Source organism: Ursus arctos, unplaced genomic scaffold, assembly GCF_023065955.2.
Source record: "Ursus arctos isolate Adak ecotype North America unplaced genomic scaffold, UrsArc2.0 scaffold_2, whole genome shotgun sequence".
Lineage (NCBI taxonomy): Eukaryota > Metazoa > Chordata > Mammalia > Carnivora > Ursidae > Ursus > Ursus arctos.
Window position 1 is genome coordinate 99,599,812 of NW_026622874.1, and position 20,536 is coordinate 99,620,347.

The following is a 20,536-nucleotide window of genomic DNA, read 5'->3' on the forward strand; positions in this document are numbered from 1 at the left end:
CCACCTTTCCCCTCCCTCTGCTCTAGTCACACTGCCCCAAATGCACGGACCACCTGCCTATCCCGCTCTCCCCCAACACCTGCCTGCGAAATGCCCTCGTCCCTCACGTCCTCGCACAAACTCCACTTTCTCAGTGAGACAGCCCTGACCAGACTAGCCTAACTGCTAACCGCAGCTCACCCAACACCCTTCCACACTTCCACTTCTCCTTTGCCCCATCACTGCCTAACATACGGTAGAAACGCTTCCCACGTTGATTATGCTTATTACATATCGTCTGTGTCGTTCCAGCAGAATATAGCTCCACGAGTGGATGGGTCCGTCTTTTTTTTTTTTTTTTTTTTAAAAACAACACAACCCATGTGCCTAAAACAGAGCCTGGCATGGACTTGGAACTTGTTATGTTCTGGAACTCAAAACCTGCAGGCACTCAGTACCCGTGGACTATAGGAACCGCCAGGCTGCGTATCACACAAAGGTCCTCGCTCATCTCACGCACCTGCCACATGATGATGGCGAACTCAGACTCTGGCCCTCGTGGCACAGACGACTCAATGAGGGGCTGCGACCCCTGGGCCACTGCTCAGGTTTTCTTTTGGTTTATTTTTTTAAGCTTTGTTCAAACATAATTCACATTCCATACAACTCCTATTTCAAGTGTACCTTTCAACGGCTTTTAGTATATTTACAGATCTGGGCAACTGTCCCCACAGTCAATTTCTGAACACTTTCGTTACCCCCAAAAGAAACCCCATCTCCCAATCTGCCAGCCCCAGGCTACCAGGGGTCTGCTTTCTGTCTCCCTAGGTCCGCCTACCCGGAGCCCTTCGCATAAATGGAGGAACACAACACGCGGTCTTCTGCAACTGGCCCCTGGTGTTAGCTTGACGTGTTCACACACGCGCCCGCACTCGGCCCCGCCTTGTTGCCCATCACTATTCCATCGTCCGGGTGAACCGCACCTTGTCCACCCACCAGCTGAGGGACGTGGGCGTTGATGGGCATCGGAACTGCTTCCACCTGTTGGCTCCCGAGACTCCCGCGGCTACAAACATTGGTGCGTGTTCGTGCGGATGGACATTTTTACTTCTCTTGGGTGAGTACCCGGGAGGAGAATTACTGGGTCGCACGACAACGTATTTTGAAGAACTGCCAACTACTTCCCACAGCCATGGCACTTCCTATCCTAGCAGCAGCGTGTGAGGGCTCTGACCTTCCCACGTCCTGGGCATTGCTGTCATCTCCTCGTTATTATTGCAGACACCACAGTGGGTGTCAAGTGGCAGCTCCGTGATGGGCCCACGGGTGCTGAACGTCCCGTCGTGTGCTTATGGCCTTGTCCTCTAGTTACCTATCGTCTTTGGAGAAACGTCCGTTCGGGTGCTTTGCTCATTTTATAAGTAAGCCGTCGTATTCTTGAGTTGTAAGAGTTCTTTACATATTCTAGATAGACGTCCTTATCAGACTTATACATGACTTGTAAACATTTCTCCTCTCCTGTGGATTGCCTCTTCACCTTCTTAATGACTCCTTTTCAACACAAAGGTTTTCAATTTTGATGACGTCTCGTTTACCTAAGTTTTTCTTTTGCCGTTTGTGTGTTTGGGGTCACATCTAAGAAACGCTTGCCTAATCCAAGGTCACAGACCCACCCCATGTTTTCTTCTAAGTGTTCCCGTTTTCCTTCTCACATGTAGGTCTTTGATCCGGTTTAATTTCTGCGCACCTGGGTGGCCCAATGGTACTCTTTTGCATGTGGACATCCAGGTGTCCCAGACCATTCGTTGAAAAGACTGTTCTTTCCCCCACTGAACTGTCCTGACGCCCTTGTCAAAAAAATCACGTGACAATAAATGTAAGGGTTTATTTCTAGATTCTCCACTCTATTCCGTGACCGAGAAGTCTGTCCTCGCACCAGCGCCACACCGTCTTGATTACTGTGGCCTTAGTCTGTCTTACAATCAGCAAATGTGAGTTCTGCAACCTTGTTCTTCTTTTCCAAGACTGTGGCTATTTCGGGTCCCATGACGTTCTTCATTAATTTTAGGATGAGTTTGTCAGTCTCTACAAAGAAATTAGCTGGGATTTCGATAGGGAATGGGTTAAATCTGTAGATCAATGTTCTAACCCATGAACACGTAGGTCTTTTCGTTTTTTTCAAAGTTTTGTAGTTCAGAGTAAATATTTTGTACTTCTTTTGTTAAATTTATTGCCAAGTACCTTGTTCTTTCTAATGCTATTATAAAATGGAGCTGTTTTTCTTAATATCTTTTCCAAGCTTGCTCATTGCTACCGTTTAGAACTGCAATGGAATTGGGCTATTGACCTTGTATCCTGCAGCTTTCCTGAACTTGTTCTAATGCTTCTAATGATTCCTCGGGATTTTCTACCTACGCAATTCTGTCTTCTGCAAACAAAGTTTTATTTCTTCCTTTCCAAACTAGATGCTCTTAACTTCATTTTCTTGCCTAACTAGAGCTGCCAGTACCACGCTGAAGAGAAGTGGTGAGAGCAGTCAGCCAGGTCTTGCTCTCGCTCTTGAGAGAAAGCATGAAGTCAGCGCGTGGGTTTCACAGGTGCCCTGCACCCCACTGAGGAAGTTCCCTTCTCCTGGTTTGCTGAACGCTTCCGTCTTGAAGCAGTCGGTGTTGTCAAAAGCCTTTCCAGCATCTACTGGGATGATCACGTGGGTTTTGCTCTTTATTGCATCGAAACTGAATGTCGCTCTGACTGCTGTAGCTGAACGAACCTTGTACTCATGGGATAATGCATGCATGCACGGGGGCGAACGTATTCGTGTATAGTCATTTTTATATCTGCTACATTTACTAATATTTAGTTGAGGCTTTTTGCTTCAGTAGTCAGAGGAGACACTGCTCTGTAGGGTTTTTTTTACTGTGAGACCTCTGGCTTTGGTATCGGATAGTACTGGACACGCAGAATGAGTTAGCAAGTGTTCCGCTTTCCACCTCGGATCAAGTATTTCTAATAAAAAGCTAGAAACAGAAACCACTCCGGTTGAGCGCCTGTTGGGCTCTTGTTTAAAGACACTCTTGTTTGGTCTTTGACTCCGGGGATGCGCTACCTTAGATTCCGGCCCTAACCTCTGCCAAGCACAGCCACGGACCCTCAGTCAGGAGGCTGGGGATGTAAATCGGACCAGCTGCTCTCCGATAACTTCCCACCTTCGCTCACACCCCCGAGCAACAGGGGGAAGAAAACCACAGAGAAACCCGGTCTATTTCTGGGCAAAACATGAAAAGAAGATTAAGAGGCTCTGAGCGGGTGCCTGCGTGACTCAGGTGGCCGAGCGCCCAACTCGACTTCAGCTCAGGTCATGAGCGCGGGGTCCTCAGATCGAGCCCCGTGTCAGGCTCTGTGCTCAGTGGGGAGTCCGCTGGAGATTCTCTCTCCCTCTGCCTCTGCCCTTCCTCCCTTGCACATGCTCACCAGCACGCACACTCTCTCTCGCAAATAAAAAACAGATGCTTTCTGAGGTACAGAGAAGAAGCGGCACCAACCCTGGTTCTGCCACGGTTCCCTGAATACAGGCTCCCAGAGGCCACAGACCCCACCCTGGCCCCAGAGCACCCACACCTCTCCCCCGACAGGGCAGGGAGAGGATGTGACTGCGCTGGGCCAACGTGGTAGTGGGGACCAGCATGTGCGCCCCTACGCCCACGGATAACTGTGACAGACCCTGATGGGGGGGACGGGCCTAGGTCGGGCTGCTGGTTCTCCTTCAACTTACCTTTCACCCAGATAGTCCCCAATTACGGTCTTATTTAGGCCTTCTCCTTTGTACAGGAACTGGGCTACGTCTTCTGGGGAGTTCTGCAGCAGGTCATTCTCTATTAGAAACTGAATTCCCTGAAGAGGGACATAAGAAAGGAAGCCCTGGTTAGGAGGGTCGCCCAGACTCATTTTTCAAAGACAGACATACATCTGGAGTAATGATCTTACTGGCTGGGACACAGCAAAAATACCAGGACAATCTGATTCTCACGCCCCAGACTACGTTTTGTCCATCAGAGGAAAGCACATTCATTCCTCCTGGCAATTTAATGGGCGAGAAGACAAATAAACGGGTTACTGAACAAAACATTACCAAGAAGGCATTAGAGGTTAGAAAGGCAGAGGTAATAACAATACGGAATTTCCCGAGCTCGGGAGGACGATCTGCTTTGTGGGTAAGAGGCACAGGCCGTATGTGGTTGGCCAACCCACGCCCTCCCCAAGCTCCCCTTTTTCTTTGCCATTCCTCGCTAAATAATCATGTTCCCAGCTTCCCTTGCAACTAGGAATAACCGTGTGACCCCGATCTGGTCAGAAAGAAGTCTGTAGGGAGGACCTGGGGAAGCTGTTGCCTTCTTGATCAAAAGGGACTCGTAAGCAGCAACTTATCCCTCCTCCTGCCTGGAATGCAGACGTGATGACCGGAACCCTCACAGCCAGAGGTTGAGGGAACGGCCCGGATGAACACAGGGCCTGGGTCCTGTCGCTTGGGAGCCGCTGGACACCCTGCAGCCACCTCTGCTGTGTGAGAAGACAGTCCATCGTGTACGTGGTGTTTACGGGATCCCCGTGAGCTGTGGCTGAACATGGTCACCGATCTCCGTGCCACCGAGCTGGAGCCCATGAAAATCCACACCCACTTGAAGGCCCTCAAGGGCACAGGTGACAATTTCTAAGTGCAAGGCTGCAGAGACGCTGTCCTGGCCCGAATTAGCTGTGCTCCTCTCCTGAGGAGCCCTAAGAATAGCGAAAATGTACCTGTGACACAGCTTCTGAGCTGGTTTCCAAACACGTGCTGGCGAAGCTGGGAAGGGAGTTCTGCCCTCTTTCGCCTCCATTTCTACAAACTCGGAGAACACTTTCCAGCTACCACTCTCCGTGCCCAGGACCGGGCTCCCTCACACCACACGGTCCCTCTGAGAGTCTTTGTTGCTTTCTCCCAAACACGTGAATGTCCACAGTAGCCTTATCTAGAATCCCCCAAACTGGAAACAATCCAACAATATCCGACCAATAAGAGATAAATCTATTCTGGTAGACTCCATGTGACGGAACACTGTGCGGCAACGGGAGAAGAAACACACAGCAACACCGATGAATCGGACAGACGTGACACGCACGGCGACACCGATGAGTCGGACAGACGCGACACGCACGGCAACACCGATGAGTCGGACAGACGCGACACGCACGGCGACACCGATGAGTCGGACAGACGCGACACGCACGGCGACACCGATGAGTCGGACAGACGCGACACGCACGGCGACACCGATGAGTCGGACAGACGTGACACGCACGGCGACACCGATGAGTCGGACAGACGTGACACGGAGTAAAAGGACGACAGGAGGCACCTTGATGCCATCTGCAGTTTTACAATAGGCGCTGCTGTGTGTCGGGTGAGATTTGTTTGCTAGGAGGGGACACTGGACAGACACTTCTGGTGCCCTCCCACCGCATCTTGCTCTGGGTTACATGAGGATTTTAATGTGTAAAAATTCGTCAAGCTGTGCATTCAAAGATTGTGCACCATATGCTGTTCTTCAAAAAATAAAAGTTTACCAAAAAGCCAGTATGTCTGACGATCCTAAATTAACTCTCGTCTATTTCTGGTGGGAGCTCGAGTCCAGGCCCCCTAGGGATCACCTTCTACTCGGGAAGACGTGCACGTACCGTAAGGATTCCGATCCCAAGGACGCACCTGTCCAGCAAGGCCCCCAAAACAAGGTGAGGGACGAGTGACGGTCCTGGCGCCGTGCACGCCCAGCGCCCAGGGTAAGGGAGGTGGGGCTCTGGGCAGCGGGCAGACACATACAGTCTGACCTAACATCCCTGGCGAAGAGGTTGGAGGCCCTGGTCTGCGTCTCCCGACTCCGTGTCCCAAGGACTCACAGACCGGATGTGGGTGGAACTGGTAGATCCTCCTGCCCCCCCCCCCCCCCCAAACTGCAAGGACAGGAGAGAGAGCATCCAAAGGAGCCCGAGGTCCTGGGGCCAAGGGCCCAGCGGAAGCAGGTGCTCCCTGGGGGATGGATGCCTGGTTGGCATCTGGGGTGACCTCCCTGGCCTGGCCTTTCATGACCACTTCAGCTGTGATACTGGCCGTTGGAGGGCAGGGGGCACCCAGCAGTGGTGAAACGGCAGCGGCAGGTGGTCTCGCAGCCAGGTCCCTGCGGCCTCCTCCCGACTGCTGCTGTTACTCTGCTGGGCCCTGGGGGGGGGGGGGTAGGCTTTGACTGCATCTCGCATCCATCCCGCCCTGTGCTCTCTCCAGCCTCCCAGCGGTCCCCGGAGCTTCCGGGCCCAGCAATGTCCACAGTCACAAGGTCCAGGCACTCCATCAGCCTACGCCCTGCCCGGAACTGAACAGGCCTGGGGATGAGGCTCACGACCTGCTCTACAATTCGACCACTCGGAGGCTCCCTGGGGAGGCCATGCAACAGCCTGAAGAACCAGGATTTGAGAAGAGCAAGTAGGCCCAGCCCAAGGTCATCTCTTCTGTGCTTCGTGGTTACAGAAGGTAGCCAGAAGAGCCCCACGTCAAGCTCCAGCTCCCTTTGCAAGAGGTCCCGGAAAACACGGCCCCACAAGGGTGAGCCAGGCCGGGCACCGAAGAGAAGATGGAGCCAAAAGCCAGAGTCAAAGAGAGCAGCTGCAAGGGTGAACGGGACTGTGTCGGGGAGGAGACGCAAAGAGGCAGAAGCAGAGGAGGAGGACATGGAAGCTGCTGACATGCGTCCCCGTCCCTGTGACACGCAGGCTGAGAGCAGAGTGGCGGGTCCACAGGCTGGGGAACACCAGGGATGGCCGGCAGCCGCCACCAGCGGGGATGGAGCACGGAGCGCACTCTCCCCCAGAGCTTCGTGAAGGAACCGACCCTGCCCACACCTGCATCCCAGGCTTCTGGCCCCGGGGCCTGGGAGACAACACACGTGTGTTTCAGGCCACCGAGTGTGTGGTCATTTATTACCGGGGCCCCAAGTACACTGGGTAACGCTAATACGAGTAAGTGTTCCACTATCATTAGACAATGTTTGTGCTTTAAAATATCATTTAGAGGGGCGCCTGGGTCGCTCAGCTGGTTAAGCGTCTGCCTTTGGCTCAGCTCATGATCCCAGGGTCCTGGGATGGAGCCCCTCATCAGGCTCCCTGCTCAGCAGAGAGCCTGCTTCTCTCTCTCCTTCTGCCGTTCCCCCTGCTTGTGCTCTTTGTGACAAATAAATCTTCAAAAAAATAAAATTTTAATATTTAAACTTATATTCATCCATGAACATCTAGAAAACCTTAGCCAACGTTTAGTTCCCTGCTTCCCTTTCCCTTGCTACTTACACACAGCTGACCTTGAACAACGCAGGGGTTAGGGCCCCCATACCCCACACAGTCGAAAATCTGCGTATAACTTCTGACTCCCCAAAAGCCAAATAGCCTACCGTCGACCAGAAACCTTACCCATAACATAAGCAGTCAATTAACACGTTTTATATGTTATATACTGTATTCTTACAACAGTATCACAATATTACAGTAACATTCTTAAAATAGCAAGCTGCAGGAAAGAAAATGTTACTAAGAAAGTTGTAAGGAAGAGAAAATACATTTCCAGTACTATACAGTATATACTAAAAAAAAAAAAATGTCCACGTCTAAGTGGACCCTCCCAGCTCACACCCCGTGCTGCTCAAGGGTCAACTGTACTGAGGTAATCCGGGACTTGAATTTTTAAACATTCTTTCAGCCATCAAGCTCTCATTCAGACTTAACCGTATATTTAGCTGCTTTCTTCACGTTTCTCCCGTTCCAGCCCGCATCCTGGATTCGTGTCTTGTTCACAGTCGCACCGCTCCAACCACGATTTCTAGGGCTCGCGGAACGTGTTAGCAGCTCCCTTGGGAGTCCTTGCAAATCTTAAACGTCTTCACTTGGCCCCTCACACGGGTGGCGGTCCTGATGTACAGAACGTTAGGTTTTATTATTTTTATTTGGTTTTTTGCGGTTCTACATGGGGCCTCCTCTAGGTTTTAAATCACGTTTCCTCGGACCTTGGACAACAGTCTCCCTGCTGTCTTTGATCCAGTGCTCCTGTTGTGATTCTGGTTTCTTCTTAGATAATCTGGTCTTTCCTTCCTGGAAAGTCAGTGAATTTCTTTTTATCCATAAGTTCTCTGGTATTTTACTTGATATTTCTATGGATCAGTGTCTGAAAAATCTATCCTGCTTGGCACTTGGTGAGCCCTTTGATTTTGAGGATTTTATCTTAATCTAGCTCTGAAATATTCCAGTATTTCTTTGAAATACATCCTTCACTGTCTTCTATTCTCTCCTCCTGGGACTTTTGTTCGAGGAACTCTGAGCCGCCACACCCGGCCCCCCCCCCCCCCATCTCGTGGTTCTGCGCGGAGCGATGGAGAATAGGAGTGCTGCGATCCGCCCCGCCCGGGTCCCCGTCCCAGCCCCGCGCTGTGGGTTTTCACAGGGTGCTGGGTGCTTCACTTCCACGGAACTTTTCCCCAACTCCCCCTTTTTGCACCAAGGATAAGCCAACACCCCATCATCTCTGATAAGCTTTATCATCCACAAAACATCCTACTTTTAATGTTTCCTCCTGTGTTCTGTTTGTGGCGTTTCACGTCTCTTGCATGGGCTCAAGCAGCCCGTACATTTGTTGTTGCCTCCAGGCTGGGTGATTACCTTTGTATTTCAGATTCTCTGGAGGCCCAACTGAACGCCCGTTTGTTTCTGGAGCAGGTGACCGGCCAGCTGGGGTGCTCAGAGGCTGGTGTCTGGGAGCGGGTGCTCGTGCTTCTCCTCCTCGGTGAGGCCAGCGGAGAAGTGACACCTGCGTCCCCCACCGGGCGGCACACGCCACTGCCTGGCACGAGCTCAGCCAAGGGTGAACGGTCTGGATGCCCCACACTTGCTGCCGAGTGAGCCGAACCCCCCGCCCCTGCCGTGGCTCTCCCTTCCCAGAGCAATTCCTTCCTGACTGTGCTTTGGGCTATGTTTCAGGGTTCCCGCAGTTTCTAGTCGACTGAGTCAACTCCTGCTTGTTGTAGATTCATACGTTATATTTTTAAAGGCATTTCTAGGAAACTGGGAATAAAAGAGCCTGTCGAATGTTTCCAGCTTCCTTGATCGAATCAACCTTTCCTCGTGCTCATTTATAGCCTCACGTGCTGCCTCTGGGTCTAACATACCTGCACAAACAGAAGCTCCTGCTGAAAATGTCACCACTCTGTGATTTAAATTACTTCCCGCTAGCCTGAAAATCTCTGATGCGAGCCCGTTTCCCACCGCATGTGAGATCACCCGGCGCTGTTCTGGACCAAATGTTCTTCTCCCAAAGATCCTGATCTGGAAGCTCTAACCCTCAATGTGATGGTGTTAGGAAGTGCAGTCACAGGAGGCAGTTAGGGTCCCATGAGGTCATTTGGGCGGGGCTCTGATTGGATGGAACTGGTGCCCTTTTAAGAAGGGACACCAGGGGGCGCTCTCCTGCTCCTTCTCGGCGGTTAGGGAGACAGTGAGGAGGAGGCCGTCTGTAAGTCGGCAAGAGAGCTCTCACCGGCCCTGCTGGCAGCCTGATCTCGGACTTCCAGCCTCCAGAACAGTGAAAAAGTAAATGTCGAGTGTTTACGCCACCAGTCTATGGTATTTTGTTATGGTGGCCCAACCTGACTCCAACGAGTGCTAATAATTGTCTGTAAGACAAGGGAATTCTCATTATTTTCCCCCAGCAAAGGACCACATGCAGACTAAATTTACTATAATTACAAATAAGTTGTTGGGCAGAACCAACAGTATCTTAAAACTCTCTCAGGTGAAGAGGTATACAGGCAAAAGGAAGCCCTCAGAGCAGCCGGCCACAGCCCGGGCAGAGCAGATAAAGCAGCTGCTTCCTTGGACGGACATGGTGAGAGACTCCCAGGGCTGCCGACAAACCAACCCCAGGGTCCCACAGGAGACCAGGCAAGTGCGGTGGTTATGGGCCGAGTCCGAGGTGGAGTCCTCGCTCAGGACACTGGGCAAGTCCTAGCGGCTCTGTGCCTCATTTCCGCCAACTGTGCCACAGGCATTCAAAGGAAGCCCACCCCGTTTAAGGTTAAGTGTACCAAGTACAGGGCTTTGTTAGCAGTTCCTGACGCGTGGCGAGTCCTCAGGAAGTGTGCGTCAGCCCCCGTGACCGCACGTCTGACGGCTCGTGCGCGCAGAACGAGAGGACGGGCCAGAGCCGGACGGAGGGGCAGCACCACTGAACCGCCAGGGCGTCTGTGGGTGCTTCGTGGGGAGGACCTGGATCCATCCACGGACTTGCCGGCGTGCTATCCTGCGCTGCACCTTAAAACATACAGTCCAGCTTTCAAAACAGCCACCCAGCCACTCTCTCTGGAGATGTTGCGCTGATTCAGCCAACTCTGCAAACTCAAGTCCTCAGGAAAGGAAAACAACCACCACGAAAAAACGCTTCTAACTCCAAACCTCAGGTAATCACCAAACTCACACAGCCATTCCCAGGGACAAGCTGCATTCCACTCTGGGGCCGGTGGATGCCCCCTACGCGGAGAATCGGGAAGCAACAGGGTGTGAGGATACCAGCTAAACAAAGACCGTCCTCCCGCGGCAGCCGTGGTGCCGCTTAGGAGAATCCACATTCGCAAGCCATTTCTTTAAGGACCATTTGCAACCAGGCCTGCATCTAGACATCCAAGCTTGCAAACCTTACACCCTGCACAGTGCAATGCTTGCAATCAGCATCTACTGAATGAACGAACCGTTCATTAGCACAGAAGCTCAATGCCAAATAAATAAATAATAAATAAAATCCCGAGGAAGGTGTGTGATGTGAATGCCACCTAAAGATCACTGTGTAATGATGACGTCAGCTCCGCAGTTAGAAGCCTCTGGGAACACAGCGTTCCTCTCCGGCACCGCGAGCCCTGATTCAGATCCATTCTCAGTCTCAAACCAAACGGTCTTGTAGCTGAGCCAGGTGTTCACAAAGTGTTTACAGGTTCTGCTACGTCTTCTGATTCAGCCTCAAAAACGAGCAGCTACGTGTTGCAGCTTTCATTATTTTGGGCATTTTCCTAGAAAATCCAACTCGAGGAAAGACCCAGTACTGGCTTCAATCAGGAGAGCTCCCCGGTCCTTCATGCAGACGTCTTCTCTCGAAGGTGAATGGAAGGAACAAAGTCCCCTGACTTGAACCATTTAACCCCCCAGCAGACACCCAGGGCGCAGCCCTGCCCACCGGCTCGCTGGGTTGGGGGCCGCACTGCAGCGGGAGGACACAGCACTCGGCCTGGCCCCACCGAGGGCCTGCCCGCACCAGCTGCTCCTGGAGGCCCGGCCTCACCCGGAGCCTCACATGCAAAGAAAGGTCTTCGGGTCCAGGGATGACGGCAACGGGCACCTGTGCTCCACCCCACTCACCGGCAGCCCCTCCATGATACAAATGCAACTTCCGCTCTCAGTATTTATGAAAGGGTATGACCGACCCCCCTTGTCCAAAATGAGAGAGCCTATCAAACCGGTGAATCACGCAATCTCCTCCAGGCCAGAACACTGGGATGTCTGCTTACCTTTTTGGGATCCATGTTGAATTTCTTCCTCCCCATTGCTATCTGCTTGTTCCTCTGGGTAGTTTTGCTATGCATTTCAAACAGTTAAGAAATCGTTAGCCAACGTTTGCACCAAGCGCAAGACGGCAGTCTCCCCGGCACTACGGCCAGGACCTCGTTGCAGAAAACCGCCCGCTCCCCCACCCCTCTGCCCCTGCATCCCCACCCCTCTACCCCCCACCGCAGAGGCAGCACGCGTGGCTGCCGGGGCTCTTTCCTACACTTGATTCCTTCTTCAGAAAAAGCTAATAATGAGCAACAGCGATTTAAGGAAAGCACAGTTCCCTGCCCTACAGAGAGGCTGCTTCTGGGAGGCTGATTCGGAGGGGCCTGTGCTTCCAAGGAAGGGAGAGGAGAGCCGCAGCCCCTGCAGCAGCCCCGAATCCTCTGCAAAGAGCAGGAAGGAGTGAGGGATGGAGAGCAGAGGAACCAACAGCCCCACAAAGGCCGCCCCACTCCGCGATCCCAACAGTCCAGCCCCCCGCTCTGGTCACATGGCAGCTGAGGCGGGGAGAGAAGAGGTTAGTAACTCAGCGGCGTGGCACCAACTGTTTACCTCTCCTCCACTGAAGTCAGATTGTCGATCTCAGTCATCACTTCAGCGATCTCATATTTCAGCCTCTGCCAAAAAAGAAGACAGACGTTTGGGGGTGGGGCTCTTTACCGCCCCCCTCCTAGACGCAGAGACATTTTGGCCTCCCAGACACAAGTGTCCCTGAGGCCTCACGTGGACGTCCTGGGGATGGGAAAACCAGAACTTTCCATCCAGTCGGAGCAGCCCAACTCAGGAGCGAACACAATTATCACCTGTCTGCCTGTCACCAGAACGAGCTCAGAGCGGTCAACCGGGCAGATTCTAGAGTGAGTGAGTGAGTGTGTGTGTGTGTGTGTAAAACACAACAGCAAAGGGGAGCGGTGCGTCCTTAGCTCGCTCACTGCGGCTGTTCCGCTCCTCCTCCTCCTCCCCCCCCCCCCACCCCGGCCACGGTCTTCCTCCCCTCTTGGGAGGACCAGGGCGAAGGTGCTGAGACCAGTATCAGGTCCCGAGCACCATCTCTGCCTAAGACTGAGCACCACGGACAGAGCCCAGGAGGGGCCGGCAGAGCTCACGGGCCGCACGTGGACGTGCCAAGAACAGCGGAAGGGCCAGGCTCCCCCTCCTGCCGCGGGGATCCACCACTAACTGGCTGAGACCTTCGGGAACCCCCGTAACGTCTCTGGGCCTCAGTGTCCTCAACTCAGGGATGAGGTCCCTAGAGCTACCTGGGCCTCCACAGGCACTACTGTTGCTCACGCCCAAAGAGGACCAACCTTCAACTACATTCTTACTCTTCAACCAAAGCACCCATTCGGGGATACAGTGGTTTTTACACGAATGAAGGGTAACCTTACAGGAAAAAGTTCCACAAGTTATCTTTCAAATACAAAGACATTTTTACGCGAACACTACGATTCTGTTCAGACCTCAAGTGCGGGCTTCTAGAAAGGTGCTGTGGTGTGGACAAGGCTTGGCCTTGCAGCAAGCGGCCTCTGACGCCGCATTTACTTCGGTGTGACCAAAACTAGGGAGCTTCTGGAAGAAGAGCCACAGCCGTGGGCGCAAGCAGGGTGGTCTCCTGCCCAGGGTCTGCCACGGTCGCGGACACTCCGAACCTGACGTGGTGCTCGGGCGGCTCTGCTTCTCCCGGGAGGCCCCCGCCACGCCGGCCTCCGAGGCCACAGACGTGGCGAGCACGGCGTTCGGCCGTGTTCTGTCCTCCCGCTGCCACCAGCCAGTCGGCGCTCGGGGGCCCAGCTAGACCCTGAGACGGGTCTACTCCTTCCTTCAAAGGCTGTCCGCCTGCCAGAAATGTGACGGTGGGTTCTAGGTGCTAGGGATTTTGGCAAATGAACAGGGACTTGTTCAACCTGAGAGAGCCCTACATTTGGGGACTGCTGCCACTGTCTACAGGTGCCCTTTGTGACTCTGGAGTCGCGCGTTGTTTACTGCGGACCCCAGCTCCGGGGCGGCTCGACGTGACTTGGGTAACCCTTTCGCTGACGTCGTGGGCTAGCGTACAGACGTCCGGGCTGCCCAGTTTGTACCTCTTCGTGAAGTTACTTGATTATTTCACCTAAAAGCAGAAACTAAGGGGAGTTTTTGGTTGGTTGGTTGGTTGTTTTACCTCAATGTCATCAATAAGCTCCTTTTTTCTTCGACGAATGTCTAAAAGTTCTTCTCTCTCCTCCAATGAGAGGTCTTCGGGCACTGGAAGAAGAAAAAAAAAACCATACAATGAAACTACTACGGGTCTGGAGCCCCTGCCGGCAACACCCGGTGAGGCTGAAGACGGGCATTCCAACACGCCGGCAGGTCTGCAGGTCGGCACCTGGCCCTGAAAGAACCCGAGCACGTAGACCCCATGTCAGATACTCACAGCAACCTTGTCTGTAATAGAAAAACCACCCAAACGTCCACTCATAAAGAATACATGGTGGTATATTTATAAAATAGAACCCCACACAACCATAAAAAACAGCTGAACTCAGTCTATCAACACAGGTGAGCAGGGAAGGTAAAACAGACCGGAGACTGCGCATGGCCGTTTGGAAAGGCTGAAAACCAAGCACACGCTTCGGAGGTGAGACGTGTGTGAACGTACAGAACATTAGCGCACACGAGTCCTTGACGGTGGTTCTTCCCGAGAAGGCCGGATGGCAGGAAGCACATTCGGGAATGACACGCGGAAGTGTCACAAGGTGGCCAGTACGTGGGTAACCAAATCTTTGTATTATTATTCCCGACAGAGAGTTGTTCATAATAATATCCTCTTATTAGTGATTAACCTCCCCCCTTCCTACCATGTCCGTATTCTCGCTGATCTTTGATTAACTGTGCAGCAACTGTTATTTCACTACGCTTTTTGAAGGAGATTTGATTTTTAATACTCCTCTATCGTGCGTTTAATTCCTACTTCATTAATATCTTCAAAGAAACAAAAGATGAAGAATCTGACCAAATAGCAAGAGAGCATGCAGAGCTGCTAGAAACGAGAACATGGTCACAGCGCAGGGGTAGACACACTGACCGACGCACCGGAAGACAGACGGTAGCTCCAAGAGCCCCCCCAGAGAGACAGAAGCTTGCTTGTAACAGAGCTGACCCCGCAGACAGGGCGCACGTGCCGTTGAGTGGCACGTGCCATGTGACACATCGGTGATCCTTGAGCACCCACGGGAGCCGAATCCCTGTTTATCACCATACGTATTTTCAACCAACTCCGAGTGGACAAAGGCTTAAATGCAAAGGTGACACCACGATTTTTAGGATGGGGAGAACGTGTTTACAATTTGAGAGTCGGAAAGGGTTTCTTAAAGACGGGAAAAAATGTAAATCACAAACAAAAATATCAATAAATTCACCATTAAAATTAAGACCCTTTGGTCACCAAAATTCCACACCATGAAGTAAAGAGCTAAGCCGAACACCATCACAGGATTGGTATCCAGAATACAGAACTCGTACAAAGAAGGGGGAAAGAATTTAAAACCAAGGTTAGTAAATGGCCAAAAGACTTGAACAGTGACAAAATCGAAAAGGAACCTATCAATGGACGTGTGAAAAGACATCAACTCTCTTAATCATCGGGGAAATGCAAATTCAAATCTCAGGGAGAGACCTCTACTAACACGGTGATAAAGCTCACTGCAACTATAGTAAGGCAAGTTCGTAAAACTCAAAAACCCATGAGGACCAAGATAATGGGGGGGGGAGAACGCGTTTTGAAGCGAGAAGACAGACTGGACCAGCATGGACTCGCTTAACCAAGGTGAGGAAGAAGAATCTTATGCCAAAGAAATGGGGGCTGGTGAGGGGGGGGGGGTGTGCAGGCCAAGGTGTAATCTGACACCTAGGGCCACCAGCCAAGGGCTTGGGAACTGGTGGCAGCAGGTCAGTCTGGGGGCCGGCTGAGAAGAGGAGTGAGCTGCTAAGAGCTGGACGAGGCCGTGTAAAAGTTATGGGACCCCTTCATCTCTAGACAGAGTCAGTCAGGGGGCCCAAGGGTCACCCCACTCATAAGAGCGCACCACACCAAAGACCAGGGATGCGAGCTGAGCTGACACCCGGTCACCCCCCCCCCCCATCTTCTCCCCACAGGGCTCCCGGACTACTGGCAACCAGCCTTTACCCACCTGCACCATCCCAGACTAGAGGGAGAAGGATCTTCTCTGCAGAATCAGACCAGCTTTAGATGCAAAGAGACTGATATGGGGGCGGGGGCGGGGAGCTGTCCACCAGCAACCAGCACACCTAGATCACCCCACAGAGAAACCAGTCAATGAGGCCTCCTGACACACTCAGAGCTTCCGGTAACCTCTGGCACGCACTCTCCTGAGGTAAGCCTCTAACACGCAAAACAGATACCAGAACAGACACAAAGAGGTACAGTGGTTACACCTTGGGGAGCCAGACATGTTGTGGAAGCCAGGGCGACGCCCTGCGGAACCGCTGACTGATGCAGACACGCCTGAGAACTGTAAAAACCTGCAGGAGTACATGCGCGTCAACATCACCCAATGGCGGGGTGGGGGGAAGTGGGGGGCGGGGGGGGAGAAGTCTGCTTAGAGTGGAAACCAACACGACCTCGTTGGAAAACCATTTGGTGCTGTCTGCTCCTCTCGAAGACCGTCTAAGCGACGGGCCAGTGATCTTACTCCCAGGTGTATATATACTAAATCCTCGAGCGCGGCAACAGAAGACACGTATGATAGCGCCAAAGCAGCACACTTTGTAGAAGCAAACGAAGAGAAAGGAAAGGCTCATCCAGAGCAGGACGGGAAGACAGGTTGTACATTCAGGCAAGAGACTCCTGAACCGTGGTAAAAATAAATCACATACAAGCACGAACAAATGGGTCATCTCAGGAAAATACTATGGAGATGAACACTTTCTATCAATTTCAAAAACAAAAAAAAAAATTAAACAGTATGTTGTTTGGGTATACAAAGAGATACATAGTCAAGCAATAAAGACAATTACCGGAATAATAAATACGGAATTCAGAATAATATTTACTTCCTAGGAGGAAAGAAAGGGATACACAGGATACTCCAAAAGGAGTATTATACTCCAAAGGAATGGTCTTTCGTGAATACTCTTCTTGCTATCAAATAAAAATTTAATTTTTAAATCTTTAATGAAAACATTTTTTAAAAGCCAGGCAGAGCTCCTGGCCCTTGAGTCCGGACATCCAGACTACATTCTCCTGCATTATGACAACTCTGAGAATTTAGATAAAGCAGAGAAAGATCTTTCTTCATACAGGATGACACCTAGTGTATTTCAGCTCAGAAAATTCAATGCTCTTTAGTAATTAAAACCAACAGTCAAGGGCAAAGAAGGAAAAAAGCTGGCCAGACCCCCCTCCCTAAAAAAGCCACAGAGATTTCTTATTTTCAGTTTTCTTCTGCTGTACTGTTTGGCAGAGAGGAAAACAAGATTCTGCGGGGGGGGGGGGGCTGTCATGCCATCATCAACAGACATTTTTGTTTCTTTTCAGAGAGTCCACCTCCGGCCCCTCCCTCCGACCCAGAGGATGAGGAGGGCTGGCTGAGAGCACGGAGCCGCGGCCCGGTGACGCATCTCCACACCAGCAGACCTGACGCTAGAGCCTCAAGCTTCCACCCACACCCTCTAACTCTCCCTCACTGAGGCGCAGCTTTCCTGTCCCCTTAAGGCCCCAAGAAGTCAAACAAATCAAGTACTGACCATTCACTTTACCAGTACTTTCGACCAGATTTTGCCAGTCTAAAAGAAAGAAACATTCTGTAAGGTGGGATAAGGTGAACAATCTTCTTGTTCATACCGTCTTGTTCATACTTGTTCATACTGTCCCATGTAGGGGTTGTAATGATACTATGTCGGTATATTCCCCCCCCCAAAACTGAGTAAATGACAACAATCGTTAAGCCTATTGATGGACATACGGGTATCCATTGTCCATTCCATATTTAAAGGGTTTGAAATCTGTCATAGTAGAGAGTAAAAAAAGAAAAGCTTCTGGAATTCACTGGCCAGTAGCATCTCTTCCAGTCGTTTCTGTGACGGCATTCGGCTGAAGTATGTATTAATACTTCATGAAATCACGGGATGCTCCCTGGGGCTTACACAGAATAAACAAGAGGAACAGAAATATGTGACAAAATACGAGACCCATCCCTGCCCAGGTTCTGTCACTTGACTATCTCACTATCCTATTCCTTCTCTTGTCCCCCAGAATGTGCAGTGACACCACAACCAGCACTCAGCGGTGACTCCAGCTGTTGGGGGGAGGGGGTTCTAGCACCAGCTCTGCACCCGGAATAACTCTGCAGTCACACAATCTGAGGACAAGCAGGTGCTCGCACACGCCAGGCAGCCCACGGAGAACGGGGTCAGAGGCGCGCAGAGCAGGCACCCTTGGTCATCGAGGCCTTTCCCCACAGCACCGCACCAGAGAAGGCAGTGCAGTGTGGACCCACCGCCCGACATCACCGCCACTCTGTCCCGTTGACACAGTTAGCCAAGATGACACAGAGAAGTCTCGCGGTTGATTTTCCCCCCCTCCTCAGAAAGCTGGTACTTTAATTGAAAACAGAATACATGGATATGGTTTACACACACACACACACACACACACACACACACTCAGTCTCTCTGCACACGTAAAAGGACATATGATAAAACATTTTTCCTTCCAGCCTCAATAAAAACCGTCTCTTAAAAAAAGCAAATTAACTGGAAATTAGGTACAATTCAGTGAAATCACTTCACAGTTGAATGTTCCTATCGTGAGCTTCCAAATGGAGCCCCGACGTTCCAGAGGCAGCCTTGAGCAAGGCCCTTCCTCACCCGGGACTCAGTCTTCACCTGCGGAACGACGGGGAGGCTGGGTGCGCTCGATTACTGGATCATTTCAAGTTCTAAAGCCACGAAGCAGCAGATCTGGCTTCGACGAACGTAAGTATTGTCACGAGGGAAAAGCATTGGGGAGAGAAGGCAAGAAATTCCCTCATTTTAGTACAAAAATGCTCCGGTGACATTTCCTAGGGGGCGTCAGGAGCAAATTCTGGGGGTTCAGGCGAGGTTCTGGCCTCTCTCAAGCTCTAGCCTACACGGATGGAGATCAGCAAAACCACGGCTGGTGAGGTCTATGTCTTGGGTTCAGGACTGTATGAATTCAATTCAAGTACGTGAGGCCTTCTGCTTCCAGCCAAGATGGAGTAACAGGGACTAGACTTATCTACTGCTTAAAATGGCTATGCAAAGAACCCAGACCCAATTCTACACCTGGAAAATATCTTTCAAAAATGAAGGTAAGGGGTGCCTGGGTGGCTCAGTCAGTTAAGTGTCCAGCTCTTGATTTCAGCTCAGGTCATGATCTCACAGTTGTGAGATTAAGCCTCACATTTGACTCTGCACCGGGTGTGGAGCCCACGTAAGATTCTCTCTTTCCGGGGCACCTGGGTGGGCCAGTCAGTTAGGCAGCTGGCTCTTGATCTCTGCTTGGGTCATGATCTCAGGATCCTGGGATTGAGTCCCATGTCATGCTCCATGGGAAGTCAGCTTGGGATTCTCTCCCCCCTCTGCACCGCCCCCCACTCACACTGTCTAAAAATAAATTTTTAAAAAAGATTCTCTCCCTCTGCCCCTCCTGCCTCCTCCCTATTAAAAAAACAAAGTGAAACAAAGGCATTTTCAGACATAAAAACCTGAAAGGATTCATCACTATGTGGTCTGCACTGTAAGAAATGCGGAAGTCCTTCAGGCAGGAAAAAAAAACTACAGCAGATGAAAATCTGTATCTCCATAAAAGAATACAGAGTACTATTAATGGTAACTATGTGAGTAAACATTGTTCCCTCATGATGTGAGTCTCTTTAAAAGATTTACTGTTACTGTTTAAAGCAAAAATAAGGACAAATGTGTTAGGTTAGTAACATACGTACAAGTAGAACAGCACAAAGCCTGGGAGGGGAGAAGTCAAAGTATAGTGCTTTACGGCTCTCATCGTCATGTAAAGCGGCAGAATATCATTTGATGGTAGACTGATGATTTAAAGCTATATAATATCTTAAAACCACAACTGAAAAGCTACGAAAATAATCCACTGAAATAGAGTATGCAGGATTACATCAAGAAATTCAGAATCATTACTTTATTTAGCATATTTAATAAAATCTAAGATCCCATCAAGTCTAAGACGAATCCTCCATTTCAGAGATGTAAAAATGTGGAAAAGTTACAAAACAGAATCAATGAAAAATGGAGGAGTATCACACATTAAAATATAAGCAGATGGTATTCCAAAATTAAGTATTTTCTAATTCTCAAATTATATTAATAATCCTGCTATCTAACAGATTCCAAGGTACTAAGAAGCTGCAACTTGGTTTTACTGCTGTAAATATCTAAGGACTCTCGTGCACACTTGACACACACATACACACACACCCCGACCACCTTCCATCAAGTTAATCAGGGGCTCTCCAACTTCTTCCAGGGGAAAATAATGGTCACAAGTATGAACCATGGCCAGAAACCCTATCTTTAGTCACAATATGCCAAATGTGAGAGCTAACAAATTACCCATTGCACAAAAGTTTGATAACAGCTGATAAAATAGAGTTCAAATAATCACAGGCAGCTAACTCACAACCCCCCACTACCTAGTCCTAATTGAAAGTGATGTCACTTATTCTTAAATTTTACCTTGATTATTAATCAATACTAACTTTTTTGTTATGATTTGGGTTTTTTGTTGTTGTTCTGTTTTGTTTTTTAGAGTTTTGGTCAACTCAGAGACAGACCAATTCCACGGGGCACACGGAAACACTGGCAGAGCCTGGGCTTGGCAACTGGTCCTGCTGACTCATTAAAT

General features: G+C 50.7%; 1 protein-coding gene across 2 annotated transcripts in view; it reads right to left on the reverse strand.

The window, feature by feature from the left end:
• Positions 1-20,536, reverse strand: part of CYTH3 (cytohesin 3) — an 83,569-nt gene that overhangs the window by 11,078 nt on the left and 51,955 nt on the right. For both annotated transcript variants that reach the window (XM_057315513.1, XM_026516287.4), the window contains exons 2-5: positions 13,802-13,884; positions 12,193-12,257; positions 11,598-11,664; positions 3,752-3,870 (exon numbers count right to left, since the gene is read on the reverse strand). In XM_057315513.1, the coding sequence (XP_057171496.1) occupies positions 3,752-3,870; positions 11,598-11,664; positions 12,193-12,257; positions 13,802-13,884 (334 nt within the window). The remainder of the gene's footprint in view (positions 1-3,751; positions 3,871-11,597; positions 11,665-12,192; positions 12,258-13,801; positions 13,885-20,536) is intronic.